At 39.3% G+C, this 13,216-nt stretch overlaps 1 protein-coding gene and 1 long non-coding RNA gene across 4 annotated transcripts in view; one reads left to right on the forward strand and one right to left on the reverse strand.

The window, feature by feature from the left end:
- Nucleotides 1-13,216, forward strand: part of POLR3B (RNA polymerase III subunit B) — a 134,273-nt gene that overhangs the window by 110,867 nt on the left and 10,190 nt on the right. For 2 of the 3 annotated variants that reach the window (XM_023194162.2, XM_023194247.2), the window contains 2 exons: nucleotides 9,363-9,466; nucleotides 10,055-10,221. In XM_023194162.2, the coding sequence (XP_023049930.1) occupies nucleotides 9,363-9,466; nucleotides 10,055-10,221 (271 nt within the window). Of the gene's footprint in view, nucleotides 1-7,232; nucleotides 7,403-9,362; nucleotides 9,467-10,054; nucleotides 10,222-13,216 lie in introns of those variants that run through there. The other variant, XR_002726770.1, reaches the window with a different exon arrangement.
- The window catches only part of LOC111528398, a 275,213-nt gene continuing 271,710 nt past the window's right edge, over nucleotides 9,714-13,216 (reverse strand). Inside the window, exon 4 of the long non-coding RNA XR_002726974.3 lies at nucleotides 9,714-9,850. This is a non-coding gene — a long non-coding RNA (uncharacterized LOC111528398). The remainder of the gene's footprint in view (nucleotides 9,851-13,216) is intronic.

The following is a 13,216-nucleotide window of genomic DNA, read 5'->3' on the forward strand; positions in this document are numbered from 1 at the left end:
TCCTTCTAAAATCAGCTTATTGTAAAACACTGTCCCCACTCCCTTCTTTAACTGGTCCTCTGGTCAGGCTTTAGTGGCCTTGTGTAAAATTCAAAATCTATCAGGATTTTAAACAGATGTAAAAGGAAGTCAGTTTTTGAGCCCTCAACTTTGACAGTTCTCCCGATTTATTTGGCTAGATGTGATAGTTAAAGCCACAAAAGAGGGCACTTGAAGAAAATGTTTTGGCCACAGTGATTGCAGTTAGTGCACTTGGAACCTTCAGATGCACAGATGGCAGGTGTCTGTAAGGAGCCACACAATAACCCAGCCCTTAGTGTGGGCCCAAAGGGGGACTGCATCAGGCCTAAAGGAGTTGGATATTGGCAAGTAAAATGTGAACGAAACAGAAAATGTAGTCCACAACATCAGCTATGCTATTTGTAGTTGTCATGAAATAAGCTGATAAAAATTTCAAAGTGTTGAGTTTTCAGGGTACATGTGTCACACCACGATTCCTGCAGAGATTTGTTTGTTTGTTTGTTTGTTTCTGTTTGGGTCTGGATACATGCCAGAATAAAAGCAGTGGTTAGTTGAACTTCATTTTTAATCCTGAGATGTAGAATTGTTTGGAAATCCTGTTTTTTCTTTTGTAGCATCTCCTGCAAGTTGACACATATGTATTATCTATGAGAAAATTTTAAAATTATTTTGATTTAATATACCTTTGTGCACATTCTTTTTCTCTCTCCATTTAGAGCATTAAATGTATTGTTCTGGGTGTTCAGAAAGTAACATGGCCCTGCAGATTGTCTGATTTTTGTCTTTTCTTAAAAGTTTACTTTAACAAAGCTGTCGTTAGGCATTCTTTTTTTACATTAATTGTGTGTAGATCACATTTCTGTGCCCAATGTCTCTTCAGATACCCTCTCTAACAATTAAAGGAGACTTGAAAGTTTAGTTTCACAGAACATGTGCATCTGTCCTGCTCAAGCCTGATCACTTCAAAGGTGGTAGGATAATTAGTAGCTAAATGAAACAAACATGAAGAGGAAGCGGAACAGTGGTGGTTATGTGCCGCATGTGATCACAGAGCTCATGGAGAAGACTGAAGGGGGCAGAATGCATGGATAAACTAGAATAAGGGAGTCAATACTGAGTACCTGGGAATCAACATCAGTGCTGCATGATAAGCAAAGATTGAATGCAATTGGTCAGAGAAGGCCCACTGGAGAAGTGAAAATGTTTTATCAGTTACAGATGTGACAGAGTCAATAAGCAGCATCACCTTCTGTAACCTCAAAAGTGGAGGAGGACTAAGCAGAGAACCAAGTAATGAGGAACCATATTTTGTAAAGAAGGTGGCGTCACAATTAACATAGACTACTGTGGGCTCAGAAGCAGGCAGGATTCATTCACAGTGTACTTTTTCGATGAGGGCATTTCAATACAGTCTTCTACTGAGACTTTCAAAGAATCTTAATGAAGTACAACCTTCCTTTGGGCATTGTGAGGTCAGTTATAGATCTTATCAGTAAATGTACAATGAGTCGGCACCCCCCAAAAGAGCTGGACCTTTGATCAAGAATCTCTAGAGTCGTTCATCCTTTAGTAGTATGCAAAATGCTGTCCAAAATGAAATTATTTAGTAATAACCTTCTATACACCAAAGTTGTGAATTTGTTGTTTGTTTATTTACAAAGGCAGGAAAGTTTAGTTTTGTTTTAAATTTATTTGGGAAGAAATATGTAAACCCTGAAGTCTTGAGCTCCTTTCCCAAGTGGTCTAGACTTCTAGGTATTTTTGAGTGAAGCCATGACTTACCTGGTTGAGGCATAATGATGTTCCAAAGGGAAAAGAGAGCTGAACATGGGTGTGGAATATTCTGTGTGTCGCTGTATATTCTAATCATTTTTATAGATAGAGTTAAAGATAGGAAGAGACATTCACATATGCCGATTGAAATTGTTTGGAATTAGACTATTAAAATCAAAATAACATATGTAAGCCTCTTCAACTGTATTGTAAATTCTAATGGAGGGAACTCATCAAGGGCAAGTATTTTTATATTGAACCTTGTTTTCTCTGGTGATTAGTGCATTTATTAGAAGATTGACTACTCCTTTTTAAAAAAATTCTTCAACAAAAATTATCTGACAGCCCAAGGAATTCTCAAGTTAAGTTCCATTTCAGTGTTCAGGCAAATCAAATTATTATATTTCCAGATTTCCTCTTCTTTTGCTGCCATTCACAATGAAGGAGGAAAAAGCGGACTCCTTTGATGTGGAGAGGAAAAAAAAAAAAAAAGCAATATATCACTTTCCTGAAAGAACATTTCTCAGTCTCTCATGTGAAAAAGGATTAGCACCTCCAACAAAGGTCCTGTGGATCACAGCATTGGGCAGCAATACCAAGCAGTACTCCTAAGAAGAGGAAAAACTGTATTTGAGCAAGAGTGTTTGTCCTGGCAAACAGAAGCTTTTTAATAACTGCAAATCTGAGATAATGGCATACGCTCCCTAAATCCTTAAGGACCAGACAGCTAGTTTAAATGGAGTGAAGTCAACTTTTGTTTTACAATAGAAGTCTAGTCTCATAAAAATATAGTTTTTTCACTTAATGATTTAGTCTGCCTATCTGTGATTGATAAGGATTATGCGTATATGGATAAAATCGTTTGGAAGATTCATCTTTGACCCTCTCTTTTACAAAAAAAGTTCCATTATAAGGTCACTTGCTTCCATTTTGCCCTAATAAGTTATTCAATAACCTGCTGAATTAATTTATTAAGATTTTGATGGAATGTTTCTTAGAAGAAAAGAAAACCTGCTCTGAGTTTCCAACACATTAAAGAATCCTTTTACAGTAGATATAAAGAGGCTGTGGGAAGTAAGAAAATGGTAATTCATGTGTGACAGAAAAGCCAAGGAGAAAGTTTATCTGTTAAACAAGGTTTGGTTTAAAAGTTTGGTTTTGCTAGACCTTCATTTGTTAGTCCTTTTTTCTGTATTATGCTTTCTAAAACTGAGAAAGTGAAAATAACCCGATTTAAAGTAAGAATAATAATAATACCTTGTACTCCTGTAGTACTTGAGCCTGTCTAAAATCCTCTCTGTAAGTCCACAGCTTTAAACAGTCTGGATAGCTTTGGCTCTCTACTTCGCTTGATCCTGCTTGAATGGAAGTTTCTAAGTGGGAGGGGAGAAGGAGGCTGGTAGTGCTCACAGTATGAGCCCCATCATAAGGTGTATGATGCCAAACGATCCATCAGAGTTTCAGTTCAAAACCAAAACTTCAGTAGCTCTTACTTTAATGTTAGAAATCAGGGTTTCTTCTTCCACACAGATACCTTATTATAAGAAGACTTTATCGAATTGGCTTTTTTAGGAACAAATTTTGGTCTTCGGTAGCTCGCCAGTAACCCTCTGACCTTTCAGTAAATATCCAACTAAAGCTTTGAAATTAGGGCATTTAGTGTTTTATGGCCCAGAATAAAAATCTCCAATTCTGTTTCCAAATAGTGTAGCCTCAACACATTTTATTAAGCTCTTGACACATTCAGCCGTGTGTATTTTGTAAAGTTCCTATGGTTATTGTTTTACAATAGCTGCTTGCAAAAGCATTGTAAGGGTTTCAATTAATCAGCCCTTTGTGCGCTTCAGACTATGCAAATTTATCACATCAAACCATTCAACTGCTCATGGGAAAGCCGTGTAAAAACTGTATTGTCTTCTAGCGCCTCCTCTCATTTAGAGTGATGTTTTAATAAGAAAGCTAATCAAGTTTTCTTATGCATTATTTATCTGTTAACATGTAAGGAAGAGCCGAATTAAAATTATGTCAACCGGGATATGGCAAGTGATGTGATAGATCTGGAAATGATTCAACAACAGAACAAAGCCAATATGATTCAACAGTTTTTGTCTACTCCCCTCCCTCTGGGGATTATTTAAGGTGGTGGTGTGAAAAACAAAAGGAGGTTAATTCGATAGCTGGAAAAGGGGAGGGGAAGAAAGGAATAACCACCTGTGTTAGCGTTAACATTTTGATTTAGAGATTTCGTTTCTGAATGTATAACGGCTCATTGAGATGAGTTTACTCAAAGCAAACCATTTCTTAATAGGAACAGTCAAACTTGAAAGCATTCCTACTGCTTCTTTGGCCCCATTTACCACCATGTTCATCAGTGGTAAACTATTCCCCAATAGATATCTGCAACCCCAGGTCTCGTGAAAGTTATCAGGAGACAGTGTCTTGATGATGTTAAATGACCTGCACAACCCAGGAAGGAGTCATCTGCTTTTCTGCCTCTCCAGCCAAAGTTAGTGCAACTGCAACTGCTCCTTCTATTCATTAAGTTGGTCTCCTTTGCTTTGCTAGTTTGCTTCCTGCTGAGAGTAATTAGGTTTCTTATATAATAATAATTCCTTGTATTTAGATGCAGCCTTTCTTTAAGGACCTTAAAGTACCTCTCAGACATTATTAGCTCATCTGTTCTTCTAACACAATTGCCTCATGAGATAGGTGCTAATTATTCCCGTTACAAAGAGCAAACAACTAAGGCTCACCAGAAAGTGGTGCTTCCCCCGCACCCCCAAGGTAACACATCAGTGGAAAAGCATTGAGTCAAATTAAAGTCACCCAATTCCTCAATCGCCTGCTCTACATAGGTCTAAGAGTCCAAGGGGTGATGAATTCTTTACAGACGGCATTTCGCCCACATTTATAAAGCTCACTAATACTGGGCACTGGTTGAGTGTTCATCCCTTACTAAACACGGCTGTCTTCTTGCACTGTGACTGATGGAGAAAATCCACAGCATCATTTCATCATTCAGTGTAAAGAGTGTAAAACTGTGCAGAGTAAATAGTCTTGTCCAACGGCTGAGTATCTGCGGAAAGTAAAAGGAGGTAATTTAGACTTTGATTGGGATTATTTCAGCAGACCATTCTGCCAGATGTGCTTCACATCATTTAGAGCATTAGAAAGTGGCAAGCTGAATTGTATAAATGTATACAATATGTTTATGAAGTTTTCAATATTCACTCAGATGACTCGACAGAAGCTACTCCACCCATCTGGAGTTGAGGCCTGAACCTCTACTTCCCCAGCAGTGGAGGGAAATGATTCTTTTTCTCTTTCCTCAATCAGAAAAGGAAGAGTAATAATATATATTAACCTCAGAGAGGTAAATTTAATTCAAATGTGATTCCACTTAGAAGGTAGACTTGCTAAATAAAAATGTAAAAATTAAAGCAGACTGTGATATTAAAATGAGAACTGGCCATCAACAAAATTGAAACAATTTACTAATCAGGTCTCAACACATTGAAGTCACATCAAAAACATCTCTTGAATTAGAGATGGCATTACAGTTGTCTTCTGCAGTTGCCTTTTGCTTTTCTGTCTTCATATGCCACTAGAATGCATTAATTTTTCTTACTATTTTCTCTTTTCTTACCTTTCTTTTTTTCCTGTTTGAGTTAAGATAGTCCATTACACAGAGACAGTACACTAAAACCAGTATTTTTTAAAGGCCAAAAATGACTTTTGAATAAGTCAGTTGCTGTTTAGAATTAGGAATACTTTTTAAGCCAGACATGGTGGCTCACACCTCTCATTCCAGCCCTTTGACTTGAGTCCAAGAACTCGAGACCAGCCTGGGCAACATAGTGAGACCTCATCTCTACAAAAATAAAAATAAAAATTAGCTGGACATGGTGGCAAACAGCTGGATGTGATAGTCCCGGCTACTAGGGAGGCTGAGGTGGAAGGATCACTTGAGTGAGCCATGATTGCCCACTGCACTCTAGCCTGGGCAAGAGAGTGAGACCCTGTCCAAGAAAAGAAAAAAGAAATATTTTTAAAGACAACCAAATGATTCCTGAGATTAACTCGACTTTTCCTGAGCAAACCTATTCTTAAATGATTACTGTGTTGTTCTGTGAAGCCTTGGAAATAGAAATAACAAATTGGTGTAGGAGCCAGCAGTGTCTGCAGCATGATACAGAGAGCTGTGACAGGGGATGTCAGAAGCGCCTCTCCTGAGTGGATCGGCAGTCAGATTTAGACTCCCTAAATTTCTTCCCTTTACAAGTAGACATTAAGATGGATGGTGATGGAATAATAATTTGTTGATTGGGGCATCGGCAGTTCCTTTCTGCTCTAACTTTCTGTGATTCTATTTTTCTTTTTTTCTTACTATCTATTTGCATTTGTTAAAAGTTCTATACTGTAGTCTGTGGTCCAATTCCCATTTGGCCCTCCTGAGTGCATTAAATGTTCCTGAGCATGTTAAACGGGTGTATTTGCATTTTATTGCCAGGAGGTTGTGCTGTAAACAATGGGGTTGAGACACCAGCTTGAGCCAGGGGATGAAATTTTATTTTAAAATCTGAAATGCTGCGTAAGCATTTAAGGTATGAATTGGTAATTGTTTCACAACAGCTTCCATTAGATATGGTTTATTTGTAGTCCGTCCTCTTTTCAAGGATCCAGGGGAGTGTTAACACACTGAAGCGCACCGCATATCATTTACATTTTAAACCAGTGTTAAGGGAAAATGACCATAACTTTTAAGACTTCTAAATATTGGAATGGACTTTATGCCTCTGTCCCTGGAGAAAACAGTTTTAATCTTTCATTTGAAAATAAGAAAAGAAACCTTCCCGTTGTGATTAAGGGTTTGAATAATTCTGAAACAGAGAAATACTGTTAGAAAAGTCTGGTTCTAAGATTGAGAACTCTCTTTCTACCCCTAATGAATTCAGTAAAATACAAACTTTTAAAAATCATCTGTCTAATTTGAGATTCGAGATCATCAAATTCTGTCTAAATATTTTGTTTTAACTTCTAAGCTCATTATGGTCTCTTTGTGTTAACTTGTATTAAAATCTGTCAGCTATGACTGGTCTCATAAGCACAGTCAGCGGACCAGAATAAGTTAATTATTTACTTGTGTCACTAGTGCTCTTCATCTAATGAAATGCACAGCTGTGTTAGATCTGCAGTTGGATGTGTAGCTTCCATTGTTCCTCAAGTCAGCAGAGGGTAGAAGCCGCAATGATGGAGAGCCCTCAGTTCTTTCTGCTGTTCTGGCTTTCTGTGTCGATTTCATGGATCTTTTATCATTCACTTTCACACAAAACAAACAACACAGGGCTGTCTGCTATGGGAACCATCTTGGCATATAAAAGGGTTTTCAGGGCCTAAAGTAATTTTAAGTCAGCTAAGATTTAATTTTTGACTTACAGGTGCCCTTGGTGCAGATATTGCCAAAGCAGTTCCTGTAATGGAAGGAAAAAGATCCAAAAGCTACTTATGTGTATTTTTTTAACAAAATGTCAGAAGAGGGCTGATAAGAAAACAACTTCCCCAGAAGGAAGCTCTGCACTAAATATTATTAATCAGATTTCAAGCAAAGGTATTAGAGATTCACATTTCAGTGGAACGAGCACTTTTCTCATTTTAATAACATAATGTTGAATTTGCTTAATTAAATGTGTCAATTCAAACTGTAAACACAAAATGTAAGTCATCTCTCTCCTTACCCACCCCCAATATAAGTACGTCATGCTTCCTTGGTCAGTTTCTGCACCTCCTGCCCCTCACTCCCACCTTCTCTTGATGGAGGGTGGACAGGCAGCTTCCTCCTGAGCAGACGCCGGCCTCCTCCTGCGAACTGCTGCTTAAGGGGTGCTGAGGTTTCTCTTTGGTTTTGTTTTTTCAGGGGTATAGCTGAACCCTCCATCTCCTCACCAGCCAAAATTCCATTCTCACTTGAGCTGGTCCCAGAACCGGCCCCTTTAGGGATTGCCGTTTTTAACATTTTGTTCACCGCTGAACAATGTTGTTGTCGGTGCACCTAGATTTACAATTTGATCTCTTTCAAAGTAGATTTCCCAGTAGCCCTAGGGTTTTGTCAGATAATTTCAGTGTGGATAAGATGGATTTTTGGAAGGAAGAAAGAAGGGTCACACACTCTGCTTGATTGAAATTCTAACACGTTGTAGCTGAATTTGAAATAAAGTGAACTGAATGATTGTTTCTGTTCTTCATGTAGGAAAGCATATATTTATAATAAACAATACCATTTTAACCCAAAAGCCAATTTAAACTAACTACATGCTCTAGGATTCAACTCCACAAACTTAATATCCATATTGTGGGCAGCTACAAGAAATCAGAATATTAATAACCAATATTACATAGGCAAATGGCATTCTTTTTTCTTTTGACTTTAGCTCCTGGTGATTATAACAAATCACAAACTATTAAAATAGTTTGGATAATTACATACAGCCAAATTGAATGAAATATTTGAGAACAGTTTCTTTGCAATAGGGGCAGATAGTGGATAACTTTACACACAGAGAAAAGGAATTTTATCTTTTACTACAAATGTAAAAGCGTTTGTTTTCTTAATCCAATGTCACTGTACACTAGTTTTCTGATTCTAAATTATGAAGGTTGTAGTTAACAATGTAAATTCTATTCCTACTCCTCTTCCCAAGAAAAAGAAATCAGAGGAATGAAAAACTATTTAGCAACAAAATCCCCTATAGGTTAGAATAATATTAAGGGAATTAATTTAAGAGAACATTAGTAGTGCATAGAGTTGGTAGATTTTGGTTTTGTTGTTTTCATTCTTAGAATTCCATTTCTAATTCTAGCCTTTTTTTTTCCAAGAACGATTTGGCATTTAATTTTCTTGTTCAACTTTACAAGTTCAATCAAAGATCACTTTCCTAATGGGTTGTAAGCTATAGGAATTAAAATTCCTTTGGGCAGTTTAGACTCAGCCAGGGAAGCCCTGGCAAAAATCAGCCAACCAGCCAGAGCACTGCAGCCTATATATAGGTAAACCTGTTAGCACATCAGCCACACACAGGTACTTCTTGTTACTGTTTTTTAAAACCACATTGTAAGCACACCCCTCATCCAAACATTTCTGTGTTTGGGGTCAGAGAACTTGGATTTGTTTAACTTGGGTGCAGAACCCAGCAGATCACAAACTAGCTGATGAGGAGCAAAACTGCTGCTGACTTAAAGCTTCAGGGATGGCCACAGGCCTGGGGTCCAGTGAAGCCGCTGTTCTTCAGTCTCTGTGGCACAGGAGGGTGGGCAGGCAGCCTGACAGCACCACTGTGTGCCATGCCAGCAGCACAGTCCACCGGCTGCAGTGCCTTTCGCAAGGAGAGTCGTTTTTGAACTGTTTGTCCAGCAGGATTGTTGAAAATTGCTTTTGTTACTCTTGGTAGAGGCCATGGGGAAGATTTTAGAGCAGTGGAAATAGAAATAGCAGCGGGGAAATCCCAATTAAGTACTGTATTCTTCCTTTCTGCCGATTTGCTTTATGTGGCATGAAATCTTCTCTCCCCCAGGTGTTTGTGGCTTGATTGTCCCTCAGGAAGACATGCCATTTTGTGATTCTGGCATCTGTCCGGATATCATCATGAACCCACACGGCTTCCCATCACGAATGACGGTCAGTGACCTGTAGATTTTTCAGAGGCACTGCCTTTAAGGAAGAAGCAGGCAGTTAGTTTAGTTAGAATGGAGGTGACAAGGACTCTGAAGCTGTTTTTTCAGGTAGAGCTCTTTTGCCCCTTGCCAGATAAACAGGCTTCCAGCCCCTGATGATTCTGGGCCACTCTCCTGTACAGAAACAATGAGGAGCATGTCTGTACCTCCCTTTGAGAGTGGAGTCTTCTGAGTGATGAATTTGCCTCTCAGCAAAAGAGAACTCCTTGTATTGAACCTAAATGGATCTCCCTTTCGGTGATTATTTTTGGTGATCCTGGCTCCACCTCTTAGCAGCTGTGTGGCCTTGGACAAGTTGCTTATCCTCCCCATACTTCAGTTTCTTCATCTGTAAAATGAAGACATATAGGACCTATCTCATAGGGTATTGAGAGTCATCAAATTAGATCACACATGTCAAGCTTAAATACTGCTTCTGTTAATTTATCACTGTTATTAATAGTGGTCGTGGGGAAATAAGCTGGAGATAAATAAGCAGAGACAGTGCTTGTGCCACAGGGAGGTGCTTACTTAATTTGTTCACATCCCACAGGTGGGGAAGCTCATTGAGCTGCTGGCTGGCAAGGCTGGTGTGCTGGACGGCAGATTCCACTACGGCACTGCGTTTGGAGGCAGTAAAGTGAAGGATGTGTGTGAGGACCTCGTTCGCCATGGTTATAACTACTTGGGGAAAGACTATGTTACATCGGGCATCACAGGGTAAGCATGTGATTGAGCTATTTTAAAGAAAAAGAATGGTTTTACTAGGATGGGGCGACAAAGCTTTTAGGTGTACTCTATTAAGTATATTTTCAGGCAAGCTTGTACAGCCCGTGGGCGGCATGTGGCCCAGGACGGCTTTGAATGTGGTCTGACACAAATTCATAAACTTTGTTTAAAAACATTATAAGAGTTTTTCATGATTTAAAGAGAATTTTAGCTCACCAGCTATCGTTAGTGTTAGTGTATTTTATGTGTGGCCCAAGACAGTTCTTCTTCCAGTACGTCCCAGGGAAGCCAAAAGATCGGACACCCCACCTTAAAGTGTAAGCGTTAAAGCTATATGCCTTGAGCTTTATTTTTTTAAGAAACTGGATACCAGAAAATCTAAATTTAGAAAACTAACAATTGTGGAGTGCTGTTTGTACTAGTAAGATTATAATTTAGAAAGTAGAAAAGATTTTTGGGAGGCCAAGGTAGGTGGATTGCCCAGGAGTTTGAGACTAGGCTGGGCAATATAGTGAGACTTCGTCTCAAAAAAATAAAGTAGAAAAGATTTAATTTACCATAATATGATTTCTACCCTATGCCTACTTTTAAGGAACACATCAATTACATATAATACAAAGTTTTCCTTTAACTCTTGAACTTTCCCTGCATTTATGTGATGAGTATCAGAATAATAAATGCTTTGACAGGTAGACCAAGGCCTAACATTTGTGCATGTGTTCACTAAAGATGTACTAAGCACCTATCTAATATGTGCTAGGCACTGAGTATATACCAATAAATATAGTAGACAGGTCCCAGTTCTATGGAGCTGACCATTTAGGTGTGTTGCTAGACATTAAAAAATAACAGACACAAGGTAACTTCTCAGTAGGGCCTACTGTGACCATCTTATTGAAAACCATAACCCCGTACTGCCCATTTGCTGCTTTATTTTCCCTGTAGCACTCACCATTTTCAAATATACTACATAATAATACTATTGCCTGTCTCCCCAACTAGAACGTAACCTCCATGAAAGCAGGGCTGGTCTTTTTTGTTTACTATTCTATTTCCAGGGCATAGCACAGGGCCTGACATACAGCAGGCACTCCATAAACATTTATTGAAAAAAGGAATGCAGACAAATAAATACAAGTACATGTAGCTCTCTCCAAAATGGAGACAGAGTGGGTGAGAAGGCCCCTGTGAGGAATTGGATATGATATTTCAGCTGAGAGATAAAGGGTGAGAAGGATGGGGCATTCGAAGAATGTTTAATGGAGAGGAAAAGTTATGTTTAACACTTTGCTAGGGAAAGAGCTTGGTAAGTTCAGGGAACAGGAAGAGGCCAGCCTGGCTGCGGTGCAGTGAAGAGGCAGTGCTGGCGGCCCGAGGTGAGGGTGGAGGGGAGGAACAGCCAGGCAACCAGGCTTGGGAGCTTGTGTTAACCTGTGAGAAGCAGATCCCTGCAATGATCATGAATGACAAGGTTCTGAAGCTGGAATCATCGTGGTTTTAAAGGATCAAATTAGTTGCCTAAATTAAGACACACTTAGGTATTTTATGCCAGATAAAACTCCAGGACCTAGTGTTTATAGTGTTCTTCTAGGTGTTGTTTTTTGTTTGGTTGGTTTTGGGGTTTTTTTGTTTTTTTCTGGGGTGGGGGGGGTTTGAGACAGAGCTTCACTCTTGTTGCCCAGGCTGGAGTGCAATGGCATTGTCTCAGCTCACTGCAACCTCTGCTTCCCCAAGGGGTTCAAGCGATTCTCCTGCCTCAGCCTCCCGAGTAGTTGGGACTACAGGCACGCACCACCATGCCTGGCTAATTTTTTGTATTTTGAGTAGAGATGAGGTTTTGCCAAGTTGGCCAGGCTGGTCTTGAACTCCTTACCTCAAGTGATCCACCCACCTTGGCCTCCCAAAGTGCTGGGATTACAGGCATGAGCCACTGTGCCCTGAGGTTTTAAACTACTTGAACACTAGTGAAACTCAGCATGAAAGCATGTGTGAGAACAGAGCTTGATTTTAGTGCTGTAGATAGACTCTCCAGATGTGACTGAAATGGTTGGAGTGCTTTTAAAAATTGCCTGTTAAGACTATAATAATATGGATTTCTTAGGTGTATCATTCCTGAGATGTTATAGAAAATCACATTACAGGAAAAGACCAATGGACCATTTCAGAAATGGTTTAATAAAATAATTGTGACCATTTCAGAAAACATAGTTGTCATTGCTAAATTCATTAACCTTCTCTTCATTTCTCCACCCAGAAATAAGGCACATTTTTGGCCATATGTCGACCAGAAAGTGCAAAACCGTAGGATCAATTTGGTGGACCTTCATGAACATACTTTGTACTGAAAGAATTGGATGGGTTATATCCTGCTTGCCATAGATAATGGTTAGTCTGTATCCCAGTCCACACTGCCTTCCCTTATGCCCCCAGCCAGAGTTTCCATTTCTTTGCCATTTATTTCAGTGACAAAATCTGAGAAGCACTGTTTAGTTAAAAATTCCCGAGAGCATTTAAACATATCACCACCAGCTTTCACCTTTTGTTCATTCTTGAACATAGGTAGGAGGAAAAATTGCATATGGCTTTACTCTATGGATGATGGAATAGCATTGAGTAACTGAGTGTCGTAAATTCTACCATGAGCAACCCTACCATTGAGGAATAGAATCATTCACTGTTAGAGCTGGAAAGAATCTTGTTCTGACTGCCTTGTACAACTAAGAACACTCAGCTAGAGAGGTCATGTAATTACTGTGTGACAAAACTGAGACAAGGACAGGGTCTCTTGATACCCTCTCCATTGTGCCTTCCACTCTATTCTGTGTCTTCTAAGAACCAGGTTGTGCTGAAGTCAGCAGAATGGCCTGATGACTGCAAAAGCCCTGGCTTAGGATGCTGAGAATGTGATCAGGGACACGGAGCAAGCAGGGGCCAAGCTTTTTCTTTGCCTCTCTGCTGTGTCTGTTGTTTCCTTTGCTTTTTCTAC

The sequence above is a fragment of the Piliocolobus tephrosceles genome, chromosome 10 (assembly GCF_002776525.5).
Source record: "Piliocolobus tephrosceles isolate RC106 chromosome 10, ASM277652v3, whole genome shotgun sequence".
In the NCBI taxonomy this organism is placed as follows: Eukaryota; Metazoa; Chordata; class Mammalia; order Primates; family Cercopithecidae; genus Piliocolobus; species Piliocolobus tephrosceles.